General features: G+C 39.6%; 3 protein-coding genes across 8 annotated transcripts in view; 1 reads left to right on the top strand and 2 right to left on the bottom strand.

Annotated features, from left to right (window-relative positions):
• ELP1 (elongator acetyltransferase complex subunit 1) overlaps positions 1-10,594 on the top strand; it is a 52,387-nt gene extending 41,793 nt beyond the window's left edge. Inside the window, exons 31-34 of one of the 3 annotated variants that reach the window (XM_087957376.1) lie at positions 305-432; positions 2,634-2,788; positions 6,029-6,107; positions 9,438-10,594. In XM_087957376.1, coding sequence (XP_087813502.1) covers positions 305-432; positions 2,634-2,788; positions 6,029-6,107; positions 9,438-9,505 — 430 coding nt within the window. In that variant the 3' untranslated portion in view covers positions 9,506-10,594. Of the gene's footprint in view, positions 1-304; positions 433-2,633; positions 2,789-6,028; positions 6,108-6,915; positions 7,519-9,437 lie in introns of those variants that run through there. The other 2 variants (XM_087957377.1, XM_087957375.1) reach the window with 2 other exon arrangements.
• A 156-nt stretch (positions 10,595-10,750) lies between these two features.
• ACTL7A (actin like 7A) lies at positions 10,751-13,890 on the bottom strand. The gene has a single exon (XM_026672890.2). The coding sequence runs from the start codon at positions 12,474-12,476 to the stop codon at positions 11,253-11,255; it is 1,224 nt and encodes a 407-aa protein (XP_026528675.2). The 5' UTR covers positions 12,477-13,890; the 3' UTR covers positions 10,751-11,252.
• Positions 13,891-14,782: 892 nt separating this feature from the next.
• APTX (aprataxin) lies at positions 14,783-25,631 on the bottom strand. 4 transcript variants are annotated; one of them, XM_087957379.1, is made up of 8 exons: positions 25,535-25,631; positions 23,318-23,451; positions 21,921-21,967; positions 18,160-18,489; positions 17,066-17,125; positions 16,746-16,972; positions 16,479-16,582; positions 14,783-15,591 (listed from the first exon to the last, which is right to left on the bottom strand). In XM_087957379.1, the coding sequence occupies exons 2-8, from the start codon at positions 23,445-23,447 to the stop codon at positions 15,437-15,439; spliced, it is 1,053 nt and encodes a 350-aa protein (XP_087813505.1). In that variant the 5' UTR covers positions 23,448-23,451; positions 25,535-25,631; the 3' UTR covers positions 14,783-15,436. The 4 variants fall into 4 exon arrangements, with proteins under 4 accessions (XP_087813505.1, XP_026528678.1, XP_026528680.1 ...); XM_026672893.2 differs by lacking the exon at positions 25,535-25,631 and adding an exon at positions 25,223-25,305; XM_026672895.2 differs by lacking the exon at positions 25,535-25,631 and adding an exon at positions 24,375-25,196.
• Between the last annotated feature and the right edge of the window lie 118 nt (positions 25,632-25,749).

Here is a 25,749-nt window from a genome sequence, read left to right as displayed (position 1 = left end):
GATGTGCAGCTTTTCCATTTTCAGGAAAGGAAAGGGGTTGTGTTTGAGGGGAGCAGAACTAGCCTAAGGCAGTCATCTTGTCCTATAAATTTCATCTGCAGTCTTGAAATAATGCAATCCGTATCAGCCTTACTATCTCAGGCTTCTCTCATCCAATTCAAGCCACACGCAAGTGCAGAAAGATTGATCAGACGAAATGTTTATAAGCTGTCCTCCTCTCCCATCCCTTCAGTCTCTCTTTTCACTTCTCCACTACCACCTGGTCAGCCAGCTCATTTTGCAGATGCTCTTGGATCTGTTGCAGACGCTCTTCAAAGAACCGTCGCAAGGCAGAACGCAAGAAACACAGCCTGAAGGAAGGAAGTCCCTTAGAAGATGTGGCACTTCTGGAGGCCTTAGGAGAAATCGTTCGAAGTATTGACAACTTGAAAGGTTAGTTGCAGGGGTTGTTTCTTCAAATTTTGGATGTGGCACAGAAGAATGGCCCTAAAGGAAATCAGGAAAAGATCTGAGGGAGCGGGGCTTAATGACCGTGTCTGTAGAGATTCCAAATGGTGATCTTCAGTGATCTTGGGGTAACAGGAAGTTGCACAAAAGGCTACTTCCTTACCAGATGAGCCTAATTACCAAATCCACATATCCAAAACCAAGTTTGTAGATGGGATAATGATTTGTGAATACTTAATTGTTAGTGCTAATTTACTTATTTTGTTTGCTTATTAGACTTTTATCCCATCTTTATTAGTTTATAAGCAATTCAAAGCCAGTGAACATTTCTACTATTCCTTCCTCCTCCTATTTTCCCTACAACAACAACCCTGTGGTGGGTTGAGCTGAAAGAGTGTGAGTGGCCCAAAATCACCCAGATGGCTTTGATGCTTAAGGTGGGACTGTAAATTCTTCACCATTACTCAGGCTCTCATTTTCTTCTCCCTTTTAGAGTCTTTCGATACGATAGTAGTCTTAAGGAATTAGATTAATTTTAAAAAAAACTGGCTACAAATGAGCTATTAAAAAACAGTACTGAGGAGGTGAGACATGATAGTTCTCACTCTTGTCTTTTATTCCCCTTTGGTTCTCTTACTTGCACTCATTCCTAAATACAGTCAAGCCTGTTGAATCGATCTGGGACAATTCAACCTGGCCAGGCAGGAGCAATCCCACACCAGGAGGGCAAAGAGGCCAGCAGCAGCAAGGGCAGCCGCTCGGCCATTTTAAGACTTGTGGATTTCAACTCCCAGAACTCCCCACAGCCGCCCCCCCCCCAATCAGCTCCTTCCCCTTTCTGTGTCAGGGTAGCTCACGCTCACTGGGTCAGTTGGAAGTTCGATTGCGCCCCACAAGGGAGCCTCCACCTTGGTGGACAGTTGTCTGGGAAAGCTGAGGTGGACAGCCAGGGGTGAGGGGGAGAAGGGAACAAAAAAAGCACAGACTTTTCTCAGCACAAAGCACAAAGCTTCACAGAAAGCAAATCAAACCGTGACGGTGGGGGGGGGGATTTTCCTGTGAGTACAGTGTTAAAAGTTAACATTTCAGAAATGCTACCTGTGGAGGTCTCCCGGCGCAACAATGTGCCACAGCTTCAGAGCAAACCTCTGCCTTCCCTGCGCAGGATTGCAAGGCTGGAGGCTTCGCCTTGCTCCGATCAGCAGGAAAATCCCCTCCCCCATTTCCCTGCTAATCATTCTATCCCTGGGGAGCCCTGCGCAGACACACATCCCCAAAATGCTCCCTTCCAAGCCTTCAGCCTTGCAATCCTGCTCAGGGAAGGCAGAGGTTTGCTCCGAAACTGCGGCAGAGCATTGCACTGGGAGCCTCCACAGAGAGAGAGAGAATGAGAGCCATCTCCCAGCCCTTGCTAGCTCAGCTGATCCGTGGGCCATGATTAAAGGGCCAGGCCTCCATGAGGTGACCAGGGAAGGGCTGCCTCCTGTGTTGACCAGGCCTCCCCTTCACTAGGGCTTATTTTTGGGGTGGGCCTTATATTATGCCCCAGCCCAAAAATCAGGCTAGGGCTTATTTTCGCAGTAGGTCATATATTTGGGGAAACACGGTGTGCGTGTGTGTGTGTGTGTGTATTTCTATTCATCTTAAGAACCCTGGAATCACTGGATAGAATGCTGGAACTTTCTAACTTATTAGCCCTGTCAGCCAATATTGTTATTTTTAGAATGTAGGACATTTCTAAATACCTTTCCAGAATGTGCCTGGAGAAACCTAGCCCTACAGCAGGGGTGTCCAACCTTGGCAACTTTAAGACTTGTGGACTTCAACTCCCAGAATTCCTCAGCCAGCAAAGCTGGCTGAGGAATTCTGGGAGTTGAAGTCCACAAGTCTTAAAGTTGCCAAGGTTGGACACCCCTGCCCTACAGCAACCTCCAGGGCTGTTGTTCTGAAATCAGGGAGTTTGAGCTGATAGATACAGTTTATGCCTATATCCCTGAAAAATAGGAGTGGGGGATTTCATTATTTTTTAACCTAGGATCAGAGGGCGTGCAAGGGAGAGGTTTATCTTCTCTGTGTCAGGGTTCCAAGTAATAAATCCTAAAGCTGACCTGATTCTCTGTGTACCCTATTTTATTAAAAAAAATGCATTTCACTAGAATGGGATGTGTTTTTTTCCCCCACTGAAGGTGAGATATACAGCATTTTAAGACACCTAGTCCTGTATAGCTATGATGAACAAGCCCAGGAATTGCAACAGGCCTTTGAGGATACCCTTCACTTGGTGGAGAGCTCCCTGCTTGAAATCTGGAGCCCAGACTCGCAGCACACCCCAGCCAATCCAGTAAGACATTAATTCCAGCTTTGCCCCCTTGGCACTCTCACTGGCACACTGCATCACACTGTTTTCATTTTGTAAAAGCATTCTTAAGGAGGCCACTTTATTCGAAGAAAAATCCGTTGCAACAGAGAGATCCACAAGGGGTGCCTGCACCATGAGGGGGGAGGGAAGGTCAGGAGGAGGCAAAGGACAAAAGCAGCATCGTTGCCTGTTTTACTCTTTTTTTTTTTTTTTTTTTTTTTAAAAACAAGTTTTATTAAAAGTTTCAACAACAAACAAATCATTACATATTGAATCTTTCCCTGTCTTTCTACAATAATTTCCCCAATATTCTCATAAAACACAAACAAACACAAACAAACATAAAAAAATCTTTTAGTAAAGTACCTTGGCCCCAGTTACCTCTCTTTGCATGGGCTAAAATAATAGCACATATCACTCTTCACATTTCTATCTTATTTAATCCTTCTTAATTAAATCATTAAATTTGTATCTTTTGCCCATTCATTTATCCCTCTATCTCTTCTTATAATAAAAAAATTTCTCCTGAAATCACTAATCAGAGTATGATGCCTTTCTATCCTCCCCTAAGTTAGTAAAATTAACATTCAGCATAACAAATACCCAATTTGGTTCTGCTTGGTACATTCTATCCACCAAAAATGTTTAAATACATTATATCCTCCTTTCCTTCGATATTTTATTACATTTTAAAATCAATCATTATTAAAAACTTCAACATTTTAATTTCTTATTAAATCTTAAACCATTCTAATTTACTATTTCAAATATAAATGTTACAATACCATCTTCTGTACCTTAGCAGAATCTTTCTTACAGAAAATTATATTTCATCCTTTGTCTCTAAAAAAATCCCTCTTCTCCCATCCAATTTTAAAGCTTTGAGGCTTTTCTCTCCGCCTTTCCCTTTCTTTCTTCCCCCACCAAATCTTCCTACCCCCTTCTTCTTCTAACCTCTACCTTGCTGGGATCCCTTCTCTGTTGTGTTCCCTTTTTCTCTTGTTTGTTATCATTATATTTACTTTGCATCATATTTTTCTCTTTCTCAAATGTTTTTTAGATCTTAAGTCCTTCATTTTCCTTGCTCTCTTCCTTCCTTCTTCCTTAGATAAGTTTTGGGATTCAATGAAGATGGCGTCTTCGTCTCTTCCTTGTTGTTCTTCTTCCGTTTCCATCTGTTCCATTGTCTGTTGGTAATTGACCAGCGCCATTTCTAGAAATAGAAAAGCTTTTTCCATGCCATCTTTGCAGGTTGCTTTTGTTTGCTCATATTCATCCCTCAGATCTTCAAAAAGGAAAGCCATTATAAATAAATCTTTTCTTTTCTTTATTCCTCTTTCTTCTTACACCAACCAAATATTCCGAGAGAAAGGCAAAACAATCCCAAAATCCACAATCCTCAATAAATCCAAGCAAGCCAAAATTCCCCTTCCTCTTCCAGGGTGGTATCAAACAAATAAAAAAAAAAGAATCCAAGTCTATATTTTAAAGCCTTATTAAGATTGTATTTCTGTCCTCAAGTCTTCAAGGCATCTCCTCCAACAAGATCCAAATTTATATATTTTCTTTATCCTCTCCCTTCCGGCTTAATTCCGTCGGGAGGAGAGTAAACTTTCCCTTCAGCACCTCAAAATAGCCGCTTTTTTTTTCTCTTGTGGAAGAAATCATCAGAAAACCATCTTTTCCAGGAATTAAATTGGATAAATCTCAAAGCCCTGGGTCGACCAAGAAGAACTTTTACTTTCAATAACTTTCTCTTCTTCCTCCTGCGCATACTTGCCCGGCTGTCAACTTCTTTGTGGCGGCCATTACGGACCGCCGCTGCACCGTCCTGGTAACAGGGGGTTCTGCCGGCCAGGGAGGGGGTCTGCAACACCCCCAAACCCTTCCTCCGGATCCCCTTACCTTCAGCTACCCCTGCAGGGCAGCCTTGCTCCGCACCCGTCCGGTCGGAGCCCCAAAACGGCTAGCGCGGCAGGGATCGCGCAGCCGCGAATCCCTACCGCTCGCGAAGCCGACAAACCGGAAACTCTCCTATCGCCTGTTTTACTCTTGAAGTGCACTGCGATACTGCACGCATGTACAAAATGGGAAGAGTGTATGGGAGAATTGCATGCCACTTTCTTTGGCCTGGAGAAGAAGCTAGACATAGTACCAGATTGGGTTTTTACTCATTGCATTTTATTAAAAAATTAAATAAATCATAGCTGCACCTGGTGATGGGTTGCTGTGGAGGTTCTATAGCCATTTTATTTACCTGATTTCTCTTGAGAGAATCCCATTTCACTGGTTTGTGTCAAGAATTCTGTTGCTGCCAGGAAGACGATGTATGTTTTGAGTGTAGGTAGCCCTTGATCTATGACCATTTGTTCAGCAACCATTCCAAATTATGGTGCTAAACAAATGATGCTTGGCGTTCTTATCTGTCCCAGCACCTGTGTTATACAAATGCAATCTGAGCACGTGGCAAATAGTTCACATGCATGACCAGAAAGTCAATGGGGAAGCTGGCAGGGAAATTCACCCCAGTCAGTAAGTCTTCCCCCACCTCTGCACCCTCCCTCAGCCCCTCATTGTTCACACCCTGCTGGCCACTCATGTACCCTCCCCATGTCTTTCTCACACTCTTCTGCACTCATATGCATCCTCAACAGTACCACAACCTGACCCTCCCTTCCACACCCACACCCATTCTCCCTGACCCAGGCACCTTCATGCTCCCAATCCTTCTTCTTACACCCTCCCTGACCTACACTGCACTTCTCAGGCACCCTCCTGGATTTATGCTGTTGTACAACCCCTTGCACCCTCCTCGACCCTTCCTCACTGACCTCGCACACCCTTCACCCCTCTTGCGCTGAACTCTTGCGCAACCTCCTGATCCTCCCCTACACCCCTCGCTTCCTTCCCCACTGACTGGCTGTGGAAAGTCGGCATGAAGTTGCCTCACCTAACAACAATAGGATTTAGTTAATGACAGCAACTGGAATGCAGGGATTTTTATTACTAACAATGCAGTACACTATATGACTTATCACTTAAGCATGGTCCCAATTGCTGTCATGAATCAAGGACTACTTGAAGATTCAAAGCAGGTGCAAGAGTGAGTTGGGAAACAAAATCAAGTTAATTCTCCTGTTCATTCCATAGGGAAAATAATGGTTTTATTGTAGTGTTATTCTAAATAAATCAACATCTTTTACTAATTCCTTGCAATTTTAGATCCTGGGTCCCAATTCAACTGCTAATAGCATAAGTGCTGCCTATACTCAACAGAAAGTGATGGCTCCTATAGTACAAGGTAAGACAGATCATGCAGTGTACAAATTAATTACAATTTGTGCATATGTGTATGTATACCAGTATATGTATATATATAAATATGGGGATGCTGGAACTTAAGCTTGTCTTGAAATGCATCTGTCAGCAATTTATGGGTTGCAAAAGAACCTGTTACAATCCTAATAGTATATTAACATAGCATGGAAAAAAAGTTGATTTTGCCCACTTACAATGTGAAATGGAATAGCAAAGCAAAGTTATTTATTTAAATGATTTATTGAGCTTTCTATCTCACAACTGTGACTCTGAACAGCATACAAAGGCAATTTTATCATCAGCTCTTCAAATACTGCTCACCCGTGGGCTGATAATTCTGGCCTTTTGTTAATTCTCAGCTGCCAAAAAATAAAACTTGGCTCCCAGTTGCAAGAACGCTCACTTTATTTAACATGGAAGGAGATTGTGAACTTCAGTAATTGACCCAAACCCCTTCCTTGCTTAGCTATGCTCTTTGCCCAGGCCTAGCATTCAAATTTTGAACCCACTCCTAGACATGCGTAGTTACCATGAAGCATGCAATTTAGGAAAGCTCAGAATTGAGCTTGCTGTTTTAGGTAGCAAAGGAATAAAGTTTTAGTTTATTCTTCATTAATTTCATGTAGCAAAGAAATCATAGGACTATTGTCACAGTGATACATTTCTTCTCATTTGTGAGGGTTTTTTTGGTCAGAATGTTTACATAAAGTATACTGTAACATCCCTTACTTTTGCTTGCTTGCTTGCGTATCTTATTTGCAGGATTTTCTCTTGCTTTTTCTTTCTCTTAGATCCAGAGATCGTTATTGCTCCCAAACTCAACAAAACACTCCGTGGAAGCTTACTCTGCTCCAATAATCTCAGGTCCACAACTATTGTCAGGATGAAGATCTCTCTACAGATAGTCCTCGCTTACTAATAATTGGGACCAGGAACTCCATCACTAAGCAATGAGATCACAGGGCATGATGTCATGTGATCATACCAGCTTAATGACCGCAGTTCTAGCAGTCCCAGTCACCATCATTAGGCGAATCCTGCATTGTCACAACAGCCTATGGTCGTGATCGGCATTTGTAACTATTGTTTCCTCATTGACTTTGCTAATCAGAAGCTGGCGGCAAATGTTGCAAATGATTATCACCCTGGAACATCATAACTGCAAGTTGGTTGCTAAGCCTCCAAATTGTTATCATGTGACCACAAGGATGCTGTGATGGCCATAACCATGAGGATCAGTCATAAGTCCTTGTTTAGCACCACTGAACGAGTGGTTATTGAGTGAAGGCTACCTGCATTCATCCTTCATTTAAGGATATATGATGAGAAACAGAATTTAAATGTAATGTTTAAACAGATTGTTTAAATAGACATACATAAGGGCAAAAGGTGAAGCTGCACCTGGTGATGGGTTGCTGTGGAGGTTCTATAGCCATTTTATTTACCTGATTTCTCTTGAGAGAATCCCATTTCCCTGGTCTGTGTCAAGAATTCTGTTGCTGCCAGGAAGACGATGTATGTTTTGAGTGTAGGTAGCCCTTGATCTATGACCATTTGTTCAGCAACCATTCCAAATTATGGTGCTAAACAAATGATGCTTGGCGTTCTTATCTGTCCCAGCACCTGTGTTATACAAATGCAAATCTGGGCACGTGGCAAATAGTTCACATGCATGACCAGAAAGTCAATGGGGAAGCTGGCAGGGAAATTCACCCCAGTCAGTAAGTCTTCCCCCACCTCTGCACCCTCCCTCAGCCCCTCATTGTTCACACCCTGCTGGCCACTCATGTACCCTCCCCATGTCTTTCTCACACTTTTCTGCACTCATATGCATCCTCAACAGTACCACAACCTGACCCTCCCTTCCACACCCACACATTCTCCCTGACCCAGGCACCTTCATGCTCCCAATCCTTCTTCTTACACCCTCCCTGACCTACACTGCACTTCTCAGGCACCCTCCTGGATTTATGCTGTTGTACAACCCCTTGCACCCTCCTCGACCCTTCCTCACTGACCTCGCACACCCCTTCACTCCTCTTGCGCTGAACTCTTGCGCAACCTCCCTGATCCTCCCCTACACCCCCTCGCTTCCTTCCCCACTGACTGGCTGTGGAAAGTCGGCAGGAAGTTGCCTCACCTAACAACAATAGGATTTAGTTAATGACAGCAACTGGAATGCAGGGATTTTTATTACTAACAATGCAGTACACTATATGACTTATCACTTAAGCATGGTCCCAATTGCTGTCATGAATCAAGGACTACTTGAAGATTCAAAGCAGGTGCAAGAGTGAGTTGGGAAACAAAATCAAGTTAATTCTCCTGTTCATTCCATAGGGAAAATAATGGTTTTATTGTAGTGTTATTCTAAATAAATCAACATCTTTTACTAATTCCTTGCAATTTTAGATCCTGGGTCCCAATTCAACTGCTAATAGCATAAGTGCTGCCTATACTCAACAGAAAGTGATGGCTCCTATAGTACAAGGTAAGACAGATCATGCAGTGTACAAATTAATTACAATTTGTGCATATGTGTATGTATACCAGTATATGTATATATATAAATATGGGGATGCTGGAACTTAAGGTTGTCTTGAAATGCATCTGTCAGCAATTTATGGGTTGCAAAAGAACCTGTTACAATCCTAATAGTATATTAACATAGCATGGAAAAAAAGTTGATTTTGCCCACTTACAATGTGAAATGGAATAGCAAAGCAAAGTTATTTATTTAAATGATTTATTGAGCTTTCTATCTCACAACTGTGACTCTGAACAGCCTACAAATGCAATTTTATCATCAGCTCTTCAAATACTGCTCACCTGTGGGCTGATAATTCTGGCCTTTTGTTAATTCTCAGCTGCCAAAAAATAAAACTTGGCTCCCAGTTGCAAGAACGCTCACTTTATTTAACATGGGAGGAGATTGTGAATTTTAGTAATTGACCCAAACCCCTTCCTTGCTTAGCTATGCTCTTTGCCCAGGCCTAGCATTCAAATTTTGAACCCACTCCCTAGACGTGCGTAGTTACCATGAAGCATATGCAATTTAGGAAAGCTCAGAATTGAGCTTGCTGTTTTAGGTAGCAAAGGAATAAAGTTTTAGTTTATTCTTCATTAATTTCATGTAGCAAACAAATCATAGGACTATTGTCACAGTGATACATTTCTTCTCATTTGTGAGGTTTTGGTTAATTTTTTTTTTGTCAGAATATTTACATAAAGTATACTGTAACATCCGTTACTTTTGCTTGCTTGCTTGCGTATCTTATTTGCAGGATTTTCTCTTGCTTTTTCTTTCTCTTAGATCCAGAGATCTTTATTGCTCCCAAACTCAACAAAAACACTCCGTGGAAGCTTACTCTGCTCCAATAATCTCAGGTCCACAACTATTGTCAGGATGAAGATCTCTCTACAGATAGTCCTCGCTTACCAATAATTGGGACCAGGAACTCCATCACTAAGCAATGAGATCATAGGGCATGATGTCATGCGATCATACCAACTTAATGACAGCAGTTCTGGCAGTCCCAGTCACCATCATTAGGCAAATTCTGCATTGTCACAACAGCCTATGGTCATGTGATCGGCATTTGTAACTATTGTTTCCTCGTTGACTTTGCTAATCAGAAGCTGGCGGCAAATGTTGCAAATGATTATCACCCTGGAACATCATAACTGCAAGTTGGTTGCTAAGCCCCCAAATTGTTATCATGTGACCACAAGGATGCTGTGATGGCCGTAACCATGAGGATCAGTCATAAGTCCTTGTTTAGCACCACTGAACGAGTGGTTATTGAGTGAAGGCTACCTGCATTCATCCTTCATTTAAGGATATATGATGAGAAACAGAATTTAAATGTAATGTTTAAACAGATTGTTTAAATAGACATACATAAGGGCAAGGTGAATTTACACTTCTTTGTGAGCCACCTTGCCCTTATATATGTCTGATCATGGGCTTCCTTCCACATTTTTCTCCCATCATTGCCTTTTTAACCCGATAGCAATCAGTCAGCTTCTACTATTGTAAATTATGTTTCTTTGAACTCTCCAAACTCTTTTTTTTTTGCAGTTTGATATCTGAAATGTTATTTGGAGATTTTAAAGCAGGGCTACCAGTAGCACTTTATTTTTGTAGGGATTTTTTTAAAGATACACAATTCAGTACCACTGAGCAAGAATTTTATTAATATATTAAGCCCTGTTTTGACAGGTTGAATATTGGTGGAACATTATTTTTCTGAGAACAAAGGAGAGAGAAGATGGGGAGAGGTTAATACAGTTTTATTGTAACTTTTTTCTTTGAATCTCTCATCTTTGATTTTCTACATGATGAAGCACCGAGTACACAGTCCTTTTCTGGACATAGTTTCCAGTGATTGAATACACGAACAGATATGTTTGTGTATGAATGTTGACCGATGCCTGTTTATATTTTTAATAAAGGGTGCATATTACAAATACTGTGGATTGCAATTTCATAACTCTGTGCAACCTCTAAAGATTATGCATAGCCAACATGCACAAGTTTGCTAATGAAAACCTGACTTTATTCTTAAAAGAAATCTCAGAGCTGCTAAAGTTGCTGGGATATACTTCGAAAGCATGTGAATGGTGCAAGGTTAGCACTGGCTATATAACAGGTAAGGTTTAAAAATTCTGCAAAAACACAACTGGAATTCATGAGATATTTTGTTATTTTAAGGTGTTCTACTCTGCTTTTTATTTTTCTTTGTTAAGATAGACACTGTTTTCAGGAATATAGTATGTGTACAATCCTCCCTAATTTATTCAAAAGACAATCCCATTCGGTTCAACAAAGCTTACTATGAATGAATGAATGAATAAGTGCAGTTGCTGGCTCTCAGCATAGATCATCTAATTGGAAGGTTTTCCTTGATGCATTAATCTTCTCTGATTTTTGTTGTTACTCGCACCAAAAAAGGGAATGCTATCTTTTGCTGTTACAACAATGAGCTTTTAATACACAGAGAACAGAATGTCATCCAGATCATATAACATGCAGATTGGTATTATAGGGGTAGCAGGGGAAAGTGTGTCCATTTTGTCAACCAAACTTCACCCCGTTCTCCTAGGCGAAGGGATTCACGTTTGGGATTTAGAAACATTTCCGGTAGATGTAAAAAGGACCCTTTTCTTCATACTCTCTTCTATGAACCCAAAGCTGCTGGAAAGCCTTGAGAGATGCAAGAATGGAGCCTCCGGTCCAGACAGATGTTTTCCTTTCCGGAGAAGCTGATGAAATGGGATTATCATTTGGGCACATTCTAATCAGCTCTCTCTGGAAGCGGTCAGCAAAGCCCTTTAGTGTGGTGCAGCCCCCACATAACAAGATGTTGCCCATCAGGTTCTTTTTGAGGGCAACATCACACTTGTTGAGGGAAGTCATGGTCAGGAGAGGAAGTCCCAGTTGCTGTGAGTTTATCAAGGATGGCTTAAAGAGCATTTCAGCACATAAGAATCTCTCTTTGCCAATAATGATAACTTGCCCGTCAGGAAGCTGATACTCAACCTCATGTTTCCTGGGAGCTGTGGCTGCATCATGTTGATAATCCAGTGAAGTGAAACAATAGTTCTCTTTGATATCCTCTACGATATTCCAGTCTTTCTCTGTGAACAATTTTATATTCTCATTTATTAACTTCATTAGGTACTGAGTGACATCAGATCCAGCATAGTCTACTCTTTCGGTAATGCTTGGCATGGTGTATCCTTCGTAAATGGGAACTACATAGGAGACACCATGACCGCTCTCCACCACGAGACCTGAGGTCTTTCCATAGGAATACATTGACAATCTTGACTGGTAAGCAATGTGCATAGCAGGTGTGCAAAAGGTTTCAAAGAGCATTTCTGCATATTTTTCTCTGTTGGTGGTAGGGCTTAGAGGAGGATCCGATACTAGGACAGCATGCTCTTCAGGTCGAATCCTCATCTCCCTAAGGAAAAGGTACTCCCACATATCTTGAACAGAATCCCAGTCCACTATTATTCCATGTCTTAAAGGATTGACAAGTTTTAAGGGTACTGTAGCTTCCTGAAGTTCTCTTCCAACGAAAGTTTCCTTCCGGTTATCTCCAGTCTTTGCTGTCTCCTGGATATGCTTGCCTACAGTAGATGAAATCACATGGCTTGGCTTTTGTTCTCCAGCAAAGCCACATTTGCAGGAGCCAGTACCAATGTCTATGACAACAGCTCTTGTCTCCTTTACTATCCTCCTTGGAGCTACCTCTCCCTCTTCTCTAAATTTGGTACTCGGCTTGACTGCTGGTCCTTTCTTTGACGGCAGAGAGCCAGAACTTGCACTTCCTCTGCTTGACATTTTATTTCCTGATGCTCATATATGCTTACTCTCCATGTACTGACCACCATTTCAAATGGCAGGAATGGACATGATGTAGTAAAGGCCTGATGATACCAACAGTAAGCATTGTGACATCATAATGGGAATTCTTTGAGCAGTACTTCCAACACATTAGTTTCGAGAAGATTGTTCTCAAGGGCAGGCTGTCTACATTTAATTTTATCTACACTTAAGATCCAAAAAGGGGGTCATTTTTAGGTTATATTTGTACAATATACCAAACCATACATACATTCACAATATTCTAAACATGATTTCAAATTTGTGGGTTCACTAATTATACAAGTCCAGCATAACAAAGCACATAATGATCTTGGAGGAGGAACGTAGCAGTTAGCCAAATACAATTGAAGTCCAAGAAAGAAGACAACTCTAGAAAGAAATTTAAACAGGATCACTTAATTATGAGGAAGAGAAAATGCTGTTAGATTTCCAAAATTCTACTGTAATGTAGATTACAAATCCAGTACTGTATATCTTGCAGAATCTTTTTCCTGCCATGGCCTACATTGAACTGACACCTATTAGGAGAAGCAGACTCTTTATCTTGGATCAAAGATCTGATCTTCAGAGCACTCAACCATCTGCTAAGCATCTTGTTGCAGCATTATTGTAACACTAACAAGTGGATTTATAAAGCAAAATTCCATGATGCACCTAGCACAGCTTTTGCAACATGGCTTACCTCAACCAGCAGTGACATGGGAGCTTGCCAGAAAAGTTTTGGAAATGCTCAGGATCAATTCTAACTTTTATAGCTTCACATTGAGATGGTTTATACTGATGTGGGATGACAGAATATACCACAGACCTCATCGAGATGACTTTTATTCTGAGTTTGCTGAAAGAGACAGCCAAATGAAGTATGCCCAATATCAAATATCTAGTATTGGAGAACTATCAGAATTTTGCACAAAGATTGAGAGCTTCTTTTGATGATTCTGCTAAGAAAGCAACAGGTAATCAAGAGAGTTTAAAGCTAAAAACAAATCATATTTTCTACATTCACATCAAATTTTCATTTTACGAGATAATGGGTGGGGTGTTTTTGCTCTGATTAATCAATGTTGAGATGGACTTGCTGATGAGCTGAGATGAATTGGTGAAACAAGGCACACCAGAGAATCTGGAAGAGCTGTCCCAAAATTATGTGTTAATGTCTATTTTGAAGAAGCGAGGCACAAAAAAAATGGCAAGTGTGTGGGGGGGTGTCTTCTGCAGTCTTCATCTCTAGCTCACCTGCTTGTGGAGTCCCACCTTCGAAGGGCTGACACTCTGCCTTACACAATATGTAGTTTTACTTTCAACTGGGTTTCACAAAGGCTTCTTTCTACAATAGCAATGAGGTTGTGCAATTGCTGGGAGATCAATCTGCTAAGGTGTGGGAATTATTCTTTGTTCTTTGTGTACGTGCTAGGACAACGGAGCCTTCTGGTGGTTGGCTGCAACATGAAGCAAGGAGCAAGGACAAATTGTTGCCATTTCTTAACCAGAACTGTAGCAAACTTAAACTTTGCAGCTTTGTATGCTTATGCGAATGATCAGTGCATTTTGTGTGATGTAATACGTTTGTGATAGGACGCTAACAAAAATTGCTACATTAAGAAAGATTGCTTCTAATAAAAGAGGGTGTCGGAGTTTGCTCTGGGCTTTCATCCCGAGACAACCTTGCGTTGTGTCTTCTTTTCATGAGAGACCACCACACTAAGGTTAAGAGCTATTCCGACTAGTTTGTTGATGTTGTTCAAAGGGGGAATTGTTGGATCCGTTTCAATATTCTGTTTATTGTTAATGCTATTTAAATATATTTTGTTTACCCCCATGGATATATCTCAATAATTTTTTTTGGCTCATGAATTCAAACATTTTCTTGGCCTGTTATCCCAGAATTTATTAGAAGCATGATTGTCAGAATTATACCTAAATGTATAATTTCATTTATGCCTGCTCAGAAATAAAAACTGAGTTAAGGGAGATTGCTTCACACAGGATTGCAATCAACAGAGATAATTAAAATAGACACCCACCTTTTAAAAAAAACAACCTTTTATTTAGCTGGATGAAGTGGTCTCTTAGGTTATTTCAGCCTGAACTACTTAATGGTACTTGTGAAGCTATAATGGGAGGTGCGTGTGGAAGAAAAATAGTATCTCCACTACCTTGAGATCATTTGAAAAAATGAAGGATGTAGGCAGGAGTAGAATTTAATAGGCATTGCTTTGCACTGTATATACATACACTTAATGAAATAAACACAGTTCAAGTGATAGTCTTTTTTTAAATAAGATATCAGATTTCACATTGTAATGCCTGCTACATCCACAGCAGTCCACTTAGAAACAGTATAGTGATTAAGCTGAAAGTTAAATTGGGAAAACACAAATGCCTCCAACATAGGATGGAACATTTTCCTGATATGTCAAACTACAAGTCAAATCTTACTACAGTACATTTTAGGTTTTTCACCCTTTACCCATGCCAGTTTTGAAAATGAAAATGAATATCAAGGTTCAGCTTGTAGAATAGTACCCTGAATGTCAGCACAGCGTTACCTTTCGTCACGTCAAAGTTAAAACATGTAATTACCACATAACAAAAATATTCATTCAACAGCAGGGCTCACTTTAGTTGGCCAACTGGTTATAACAAATTCTTTAGCATGAAAGGCAGAGAAATGTCATAGGTGAAGGTTCCACTGCAAAAGCACAAGCATAACATTGTACAAACCTTTTACATTTCCACATCCCTTCTATCCATAACAACCACTTCCCTCCATAAATACTATTGGTCATATTAAGGTAGACAATGTTTTGGTACACTTCATAAGGCAACAGCATTAATATTTGCATATGAACATTGGAACTGAATTTACCCAATACTCAAGAAGCTGTAGTGCATAAATAAAACGAGTCCACGGGTCATTCTGGCCAATGTTCTTTAAGGTGTTCTTTTAACTGAGGGATAGTCGGCAGTTGCTTTTTGCACATGTGGCACTTCAGAGGCAGTGTTAGAAGTTGGACAGCGTTCTTATCCACAGTTACTTTTCCTTTCTTTTTTATCATTGCTATCACATCTGAAGAGAAAAAGAAGAGAGGCATAATACAAGGGTCTCCAACCCACGGACCGTGGACTGGCACCGGTCCGCAGTATGCCAAAAACCAGGCAGCACAAACAAGCAAAGCCCCATCCATGGGATACAGGCAGCACACGAAACCACGCCCCCTTCAGTCCATGGAAAAACCTCTCTCCACGGAACTGGTCCCTGGTGCCCAAAAGGTTATTATGCCGCTGGCATAATAGATCTAGGATTATAGCTCCAGCCATGTCCACCCCACTCCAAACCCCGCATGAATGGTTTTAGCTACCAATACTTTTCTCACTTTGAGCAAACCTCAGAAATTGGGAGGAGAGAATTCATGACATTTGATGTAATCTTCAGCAATACTGGCAACACATAATCCCAAGGTTCTTTATATTAACGCCAAAATTAGCACCCAGAGAATGGCTGTGTTTCTGTAACAATTCCCACAACAGCAGATATCCAAAAGAGATTTGGTGTGAATAGGTTGTCCAAAAATTTGTTCTGAAAGAATCTTATAAGCCAGTCAAACTGAGCAGTGGCCACACTTGTTTAACTGTGTCTGAGCTTTTCAAATATATATAGGGAAGATATTTGTCCTTATTGGAAGGGAGGGAAGCTGAATTCTCCCATGTTTTTACTTTCCATGGCCCTTTTCTCTCATACTGGGAGAACCTTTTGCAGGGGAACACCTGCCTTGTCTCAAGTCTTTTAGTGCTAAAACTAAATGCGCTTTACCTGTCCACTTGCTTTCTATGGGACTGATGCAGGAACTTTATTAAACCAACAGGGCAGTAACTATTAACTTATTTTGATCTTAAGTTATAGGAAGAAACCCAAGTCTGAATAGGCATAGAAATTAAAAGAGCCTATGTTATTACCTGTAGAGTTCAAGAAGTAGTTGGTCGTGAAAGAATTCCAATGCTTCTTGGTTTTAAACCACTTAGAATCAAAGTCTTGGCTAATGACATGAAGATGTAGCTGGCTAAGAAAAGCAAAAAGCAAAAATAATAACTAGGATTGATATCACTACAGCAAAAACAATGTGCTAAAACAGCATTTTTACTAACAAAAGATACAGGCCAGAAGGCAGCATTTATTCTAATGCATGTTTGATAGAAGGTTAGCACACCTTAGTTCTGCCTTACCTCATGCTAGGAATGGCATGATAGCCTAGTCTGAAGCTCAGGCTGTCTTTCTCTGGGCACTGCTGGATTATCATTTCTCCAATCTTGTGCATATGTTCCAACAGTTCAAGATGCTCATGAGTTACAGCAAATAAAGTGGAAATGGATTTCCAGGGCAGCACTAACCAGTGATAGCGAGCTTTGGGATATTTATCCTTTATAACTGCAACTTGCTCATCCTTGTAAACCTAACAGATAGGGAAGAAAATGCATCAGAGTTACAGTGATGTTAATATTCTCATGTTTATCAGTCTTGAAGCAAAGCAACATGAAAACCTTACCTGCACATCTGGATTTTGCATAGAAACCTTCAGACCTTGAGCCCAGTATGGCATACATTCCTAAAGGACAAACAGAAGAATCTAAATAGATAGATAGATAGATAGATAGATAGATAGATAGATAGACAGACAGACAGACAGACAGACAGACAGACAGACAGACAGACATAGTAAAACTACAAAATGTATCTTGAAGAGTCCAGTGTGAAAGGCTTCCTACTACTTAAGTAACGAAGCTTCAGATTGCAATCTTAAATTCAATTTAATTGTGCTTCTGAATAGCTAAAATAATTTTAAGAACTTAAATACTTTTCAGAGTATACATAATACTAAAACACTTACCACTTTGAGACTGCTCCCAAGAGAAACAAATATAACTCAATAGACAGAATGTACCTTACTCAAATCTTAAGAGCAATTCAGATAGTGCCTGCCCCCAAGTGGTGACCTAGTTCAAAATGCCAGTCACTCGCATACTCTAAGCTCCAAAAGCATTCTCAGTACTTTTTCCTGCTCCCTAGATAATTATGAGTTTTGGATTAACCTCTCTTAATGATGGAATGGCTTTTATCAGCAGAACAAGGAAAGATTTCCTTCTGCCTGCAGCCCTAGTATGTTTTCGTAATTTTCTCTAAAGGGGCCTAGAATTTTTGGGGGGGGCAACATCAGGGATTGTGTGTGGGTCAAAATGGGGCTATTCCAGTCTGTTCTCATTCAAATGTTATGGCTCCCCTCAAAAAAAATATCGGGGAATTATTAGCAGGGGTATTGGGAATTCTCTTAAGAACTCCAGTCCTCATGTAACAGGCAGAAGGAATAACTTGGAAGAGCGGGAGGAAGATAGTTTGCTTGCACGTTTCCTTGCACGCCCAGGTAATATCTTCAGTGCTAGAAGGGAGAGGGGTTCATTCTCTGTTTATATACAGTAGCTTGCCCTATTAGTGTTGGTGGGAGTGAAGAAAAGCTGAGATTTGGGGGGTGGGGGGAGAGAGAAGGAAGAGGCCTTGGTTGAAGTCCTATAGACCGAAGGGTCTCCTGGCCTACCTTCTTGCATTCACTTTTGCTACACCAATTGCTCTCATTTCTTGACTCACCATTTTGGTAGAAGAGCTTTCATGTGAAGAAACAGAACTGCCATCTGACACCTCGTTGTACAAATTGCAGTTTTGCACTGCCACCTGGTCTGTTTTTATTTGTTTTCCAAATAAGCTTTCCATATTTTTGTTCTCAGGTTCATCGTGCGGCCTTTTTTCACTTTGGAGTTGGTTGCTTTCCCGACCAACACATGTGCCCATTTCCTCCAAGAATTGTACAGTGTATGGATACAATTTATTGACAATATGGAGAACCTGCCCTGGCTTCAGTTTGGTTTCTTGATCTTTGCCAACATCCACTAGATCAATACTGGTTGGATTGACTCCTATCTTAAAAAAAAAAAAAGGCAAAATGTTAGTATTTGCTCTCCTTGAAAATCAGAATCCCTGAAATATATTGTGATATCTTATTAAATCAGGAGTCCCTGACCCCAGGGCTATGAACCAGTACCGGTCCATGGCCTATTAGGGACCGGGCCATACAAATGATGGGCGAATGAGCAAAGTTTTATCTCCACATGCGTGGAATCCAGGTTGCGCATGAAACCATACCCCTCCTGTCCACGGAGGACAATTTTTCTTCCAAAATGTCCCTGATGCCAGAAAAGTTGGCGACTACTGTATTAAATCATTATAATAGACCATCTCATCTCCAGGGGAAGATGGCAGACTGGGGACAGTTCCATAGAAAAGTGAATTTTATACAATTCTAATATGAAGTTAAATAGTGCAATAAAAGCTAGGATGTATTAAAATGACAGTGGCTTTTTTTGGCTTTGAAGAATCTACTATCCCAAAGTTATCAAATTATGTATATACAATCCTCAAATTATGTACATATAATGAAATAGTGAAAATCTTGTGATATAGTATGTCATGAGAACCAACAAATGGAGGTTGAAAAAAGGTTGATTCCTATAATTATTCATATTTTAATTCTTAACTAAGGAAACAAAAGTGAGAAACTCAAGGTGCTATACCATAAACTATACTTTCATTTTTGCAAAATGTTACATTTTATGTAATGTTTCTCCTAAGACCGGCTAGATAACTCTAGGTGAAAGATCCTTTAATCTGGATTTATGCACCAAAATACTTAAGAATTAAGAAATATTTGCCAGTCCATTTGCCAGCAAATACACAGCAACAAAGCAGTTTATTTCAGACTGATTGCTATCCTATACTGATTAATCTGGGAGTAAGTCCCACAGTATTGATGGGGTTTACTGCTGTGACAATACATATAGGACAGCGTTCTAATCCTCCTATAGAGAACAAGGAAATTACAGAAATTTAGCTTTACTTTTTGGATTGGAGCAAATAACTGTGAATGAAGTCTGTTATGTATTAAAGAAGACATAGGAATACACATTTCTACCAAATGGAATGGATCTTAACAGATGTACCAAAAGAATGAAGTTAATGAAGTTCAAAGTTAATAAAAGTAAACAAAGGAAGTTTCTTGTGATGCACCATCTTGCACAATAGATAATCCACCTGCATCCACAAAAATCAAACCTTAGTTAGAGAAGGCGGCTAACTCTCTTGCTTTATTAATCTTGGTGGAAGCAAACTGAGCAAAAGGGAAATCATACCAGAGAGTTCCTAGTTTTTTAAAAGAAAAAGAAGCCAACCTTTCATTCTTTTGCGTCTGTGGGTTCAGTTATAGTGTGGGTTCAAATTAGCCTGAATATTCTCCTGGTTTCCGTTTGGCAAATTCTGGGAACTGTTGTTTTATAAAGCATTTCCTGAGCCTTTTATTACAAAACATCAATCCATGACCCCTATGCACAATCCAGAGTCATTTGGTCAAGAATTTTGACAAGCAAACTCATTAGGATCTGACTTAAATGAGGAATGTACAATTTCCTCAAAACTTAGCACAGAAAGCCACTTTTTAACAACTTGAAGGATTTCAGAATTTTGTCTGAATCTGATGTGATACTGAAGTCCAAAAGCAAATACATTTTGAAGAGGTGTAGAGTACATAGAATCCTCTTCCTAATAAAGCTGCTTTGCAGTAAGATAAACTGAGGGTTGTTCTGTTTGGGCTTAGCATGGTTTATAAACCCAGTCACTATGGTTTGCACACTGGGAATGATTATTAAAAGCATTTATTTATTACATTTAAAATACGCCCAATCATTTTAATTCCTTGGATTTAACATGTAAACCTAACCACTAATGGTTTGTAAAAATGCATTTTATAGTGTATCATGTTTTATAAACTCAGTGAATTTACTGAGTCAATAAGCCTTTCTTACGGTAAATCATAGCTTAGCATAAGGTGTAATGATCCATAGCAAAGGTTACTTCTTATAAGGGTAGGATTCAACTTATGACTAGTTAGGACTGAAATTACCTGCTAAACAATGCGATCATAAAGCAAGATGTCACATGACTCTATCACTTAGCAATCACAATCCCATCAGTCCTGGTTGTCATTGTTAACTAAGAACCGCAAGTCATTAAACGAGTACCCAGCCCAGGCCAAGTCACCCCAGGTTGGTCGCTTCCAGTCCCAAGTCTCAGTAAGATAAGGGACTGTCTCCAACTGTGTGTCCCTCCACCCGACTCACCTATCTATCCTCCTTTCCCCTGCTCTTTTGCTTTCCTGCACCCAATGCAAGGCTCTAGGAGTCGCAGCCACCTCAGCCAAGTCCCAACCATCACAGTCCAGTCCCAGTTGCCTTGCTACCCTGCACTCTGTAGCCACTCCAGTTTACCTTTGATGCCTTCTTCCTCCCACTGCTAACTAGGCATGTCTACCCTGGATTCTGAGCTGGGCCGGGTTGAACTTCTTCTGGGGGGGGGGGAAGCAATCCCTTTCCAAAGAGCTTCTGGATATGTCTGGTCAGCAGTGGGAACAGTGGGAGCAGGAAAAGGTCAGCTGGGACGGCAGAGTGCATGGTGGCAGATGCCAAAAGGCCTCTGAGACTACTAGAACAGCTGATTTAATCCTTTAAAAAAAAACAAAAACCTTGCTATTAATTTTTCTAGATATTTATAATTAATAAATCAATTGGATATGCAGATGCTAAGAGATGATTGTAATAAAGAATCAGAGGTTCCTATATTGCCTAAACAGTGGGAGACTGAGGACAGCATTTTGTTGAAGATATAAAGACAATTCTTCATGTTTTTAATAATGTCCTATACATACTGTGTTTGGGGAGAAAGTAGTGGACCATATAAATGTGACCACGCAACAAAAGTTAAAATTTTCAGATGATAATATTCTCTTATTACTTACCTAGTATATAGAATATGGCAACCGGACATGTAAATAGATTCTCCATGTCTTTACTATAGCTAAAAGACTTATGTTGCAGAATTGGAATGATAAATGACCCAATTTACTCAATGGATTGAAGACCTAATTATACTTGCTACTTATGAGCAGATGACAAAGACAGTATCTGTACAGATAAGTACAATGTAACATGGGATTCATTTATACAATATACAGTTGGTTAAAAACAGTTTGGCAGATTTAAAGTGTATTAGAAATATATGTCGGTATGGGTGTATACACACACACACGCTTGCATAATATTTGCATCAGATTATATATATAGAATTGTCACTATTTAGTGTTGTAATAGCATACTTTTTACTGATATATTTTTTCACTTATTTTTCCAGTACTTGGTGTGTGTGTGTGTGTGTATACACACATATATAAAATGTTGTATGTATGTATGTTTACTTCTTGTTTTAATAATTTATTCCATAATGCTGTATGGAAGGAAAAAGCATACCTGTTTAACCTTGACATACCCTTTGTTGTAATCTGCTTTTAGTTGTACTGAAAAAAAGTGACAAAGAATATTAAGCTGTGAATTTTATGGAAGTGCTGAGGAAGGGAGAAAAAAGGGGTCAATTCAGAAAAGCAAATGCTTTAACAGTGATGCAATTTATATTAAACAGTAGATGTTAGGAGACAACCAAATTATTCTTATTTCTTTTGTCTGTTTAAAAATAAATGCAGCCAGAAAATGATAAACTATGATCATGTGGATTAAAATCAGAGGTGGGATTCTACCGGTTCTGTCCAGCTCTGTAGAACCGGTAGCTCTGAAGAGCAGCAGACATAGAACCGGTTCTGTGTCTGCTGCTGTTTTGGCCCACCTGCCCACCCAGGTTCTTACCTGACCTTTATTTCCTTCTTTTTCAACCTCAGCTGCTTTGCACGGCACAGCTGCGGTTGAAAAAAGCAGGAAAAAAGGCGTTTTTCAAGCACTGCGTACCCACGCGTAGCGCTGCTCAGCTGTCCAGGCAGCAAGCTGACGATTTACACGTGCACGCAGCGTATAAATCACCAAACCGGTAGTTACATCGGTCGGATCCCACCCCTGATTAAAATTATTGCTACAATTACACGCTATAATAGTTTTATAACACTTTACTTCAGTCTCATACTATCTCCCTATACTAATCGGTCTTTGGGTTTCAGTAGCTGTACTCAAGAGGAAAAATATCTTTTTTCTTTTTCAAATTAAGTTATACACATTCGCACTACAGTTCTTGATACACGCATTCACCACATTGTACATCAGTGTTCTCGACATGGACAGAAAATGTCAAGGTACTCCTCATTCAGTCCATTCCAAGACTATCTAAGCAGCCTATGTAGCTGAGTTTTCCTAGAGTCACTATTATTTTCTAACAAGGGCAGATTCATTACAGGATTAAAAAATTCTATTGAACTTTCTTATATTTCTCCTACTACTACTATACTACTATTAGCCTTAACGATACGGATGAACAAGTAACTTTGCAACCGGTCCTCACATTTATGAGGTCTGTAAAGCAAAGAAAAGCTGAAGTAAGATCATAAGCACAGTTGTAGTTTAGATTCTTTTGGAGTAGATGGCTATAACAAAATCTAATTAATAAAAATAACCTGAGAAAATGAAAATAGTCATCCTTGAGAGTAGAAATTAAATTCAAACCAGTTTTCCTAGCTAGCTCAATCTCTTAGCTACATAGTTATGACTCACCATGCCACCTATTTTGACCCTTTATCTGGCACCAGATATTTATGCCATTAGGCACAATAAAAAAGATGCAAAAATTAAATAAAGTAAAAACTACTGAGTTTACTAAGAGTTATTCCCTAGCATATTTAAGACTGCTACCTTAATCTTCAATTTACCTTGTTTTCGTGAACACTTCTTGTCTGTAATCTCCGTGTCAGGCCCACGCCCTATCACCACCATTTCTAAATGCGGTAGTTTAATTCGCTGACAGCTTCTATCTTTGCTCACTAGCCAGCACACACGCATTGTGCTCAGGGAGGGGAAGGAAAAAAAAAAAAGAAATACTCAGTTTTATCAAATAAGGTCCAGCTAGGGAGAATGATCTACAGGTGCTATAAAAGTATTTTATTCCAGAACACTCACTAGAGGTTTTTATCTACTGTATAAAATTTACTATCTCCATCTATAAAGGGAAGCGCACAAAAATTTACAAGACTTTGAACAGCTTATTATCCAAAATGTTGAGATTTTCATTTATTTTTTGTTATAATGAATAGATTTGAAAAAATAACCGATTAAACAATATATATTATGCTACATTTATAATTATATTTATGCATATTTATAATTCTATTAAACTTACAATACATTAACTAGATTATAAAGCATTCCAATTAAAGAAATTGTTCTGTGACTCATATGCAATGTCATTTTTAAAAACTATACTTTTATATGAACCACATAATTTCATTCACTCTAACACTTTACAGTAAATTTATTGTAAAGTGTCATTTTTTAAAGTCTGCCAATAGTTTTTAACTAACAATTTATAATTTATAAGTATAAAAACTAACTATTTATAAATTTATATAGACCAAAATTGCCGATTCATACTTGGCATAGCTTTTTCCTTCTCCCAGAAGAAAAAAAACAGAATTTGCTTATTTGGAATAAACATTCTAGCACATCAGATTTTTTTTTCAGATGATGGATTACAGTGCTAAACCTTTTAACTTGGCCAAAGGGCAACATTAAGTAGTGATGGGTGAATTAGCTGAAAACATTGTGCCTATGAAATGAAGGTTTTCTTTCATTGGAGCTGTTCTTAAGTGCATCTATGGTAGAATCCAAGGAAGTAAACTATTTTTGCAGAGCAAAACAAGGGAAATCATCCTATTTTTAACATCTAAGACTGCTTATTTAATTTCTAAATTGAAAAAAAATACAGCTTACTATTTTGTTTCATGAAAAGTTCAGAAAACAATTTTGAATTTGTTTGGAGAAAGTGTGGAGAACTTTAGATTTTGAACAATTATAAACAGAAAATTCACTGCCCTTCCTTTTACACCATATTTACTGTGTACTTCTTACTACCCCTGTAACAGAGAAACCAAGAAAAGGGTGCAGTTTCATTTTTAAGTTTTTCTTTGAATTTCCAGTTTTCTTCAAAAGATGGTTTTTGAATGGATTCTGCATCTGGCAGCAGGAGTGTTCAGCACTTTTCAGGATACAGAAATTACTTTACAAGAGAAACTGAACCGGTTCACCCCCGCTTTTTCCATTGCAAATATGACAGACCAGGACTATTTTGGAAAGCAATTGTTCGTGGATACATGTATCCAAAATTTTGGCTCTGCACTGTATTTTATCCGGGCTATGATCCTCATCACCAACATCCAGATTTAATGCATGTTTATTAAAAATCCTATTAACTAAGTTCAGCATGCAAATGATGCGACTGAAACAAGCCAAATACCTGCCACAATCAATTCAGCATTTTAGGGCAGCTGGAGTCTGGCTCCTGAAAGTCAGTGACTGTACGACTATACGAGTTTCTCCGAAGAAAATGTTGTAACAGAAACATTTCTTCCGGATAATCTCTCTTGCGCCATCTCACAGTACAATTTTATGCTTGATTTTTTTAAAAGACCATCTAAAGACCCATGTACCCCATTCGATTTCGTTCCTCCCTATAATTTTCGGCGAGTTATTCAACACCCCCCCCTCCCGAAATACTAGAAGCTTCCTTCACGGGAACCGCCTCCTTTCATCAACACACACTCCCTCGCATTTCCACTCACCTCCACGTTGCCATCTCTGCACCTTTCTACATTTCCTAGCCAATAGCGTCCCTCTGGACCGCTTCCAGCCCAATCAAATTTCTGCTTCCTTATTCCCACCCCCCTAAGAGGAAGGAAGTAAATTACCCAGCCAGTTTCTCGACCTTTCTTTCCCGCATTGAAGATGAGAGGGGGGGAAAAACCACTGTGTTTACAAGGATTCGTGATCGGATTTTCTCTTATTTATGTAACCATTAAAAAAGGCTAGGCCGATCCATTAAAACCAAAACCACTGGCAGTTAGTACTGATATTAAGGCCACTCAAAATCTCACCAAAATATTTAGCGAGCTCTTCAATTCTCCAACTTTTTAATCCGGCTGGATGTTAATTAAAGCAGAAAAGAGAGAAGGTACTTTAGAGTCCCATTAGGATGCCTTTTAGGGACATAAAAATGAAATGCAGCCAATGTATGTATGTATGTATGTATGTATGTATGTATGTATGTATGTATGTATGTATGTATGTATTTAAAATCCTATGTTGAATA

This window comes from Notechis scutatus, chromosome 2 (assembly GCF_049901735.1).
Source record: "Notechis scutatus isolate UNSWTSFEM ecotype Mainland chromosome 2, rNotScu1.2, whole genome shotgun sequence".
Taxonomy (NCBI): domain Eukaryota; kingdom Metazoa; phylum Chordata; class Lepidosauria; order Squamata; family Elapidae; genus Notechis; species Notechis scutatus.
This window is presented reverse-complemented; position numbering and strand designations above follow the sequence as displayed.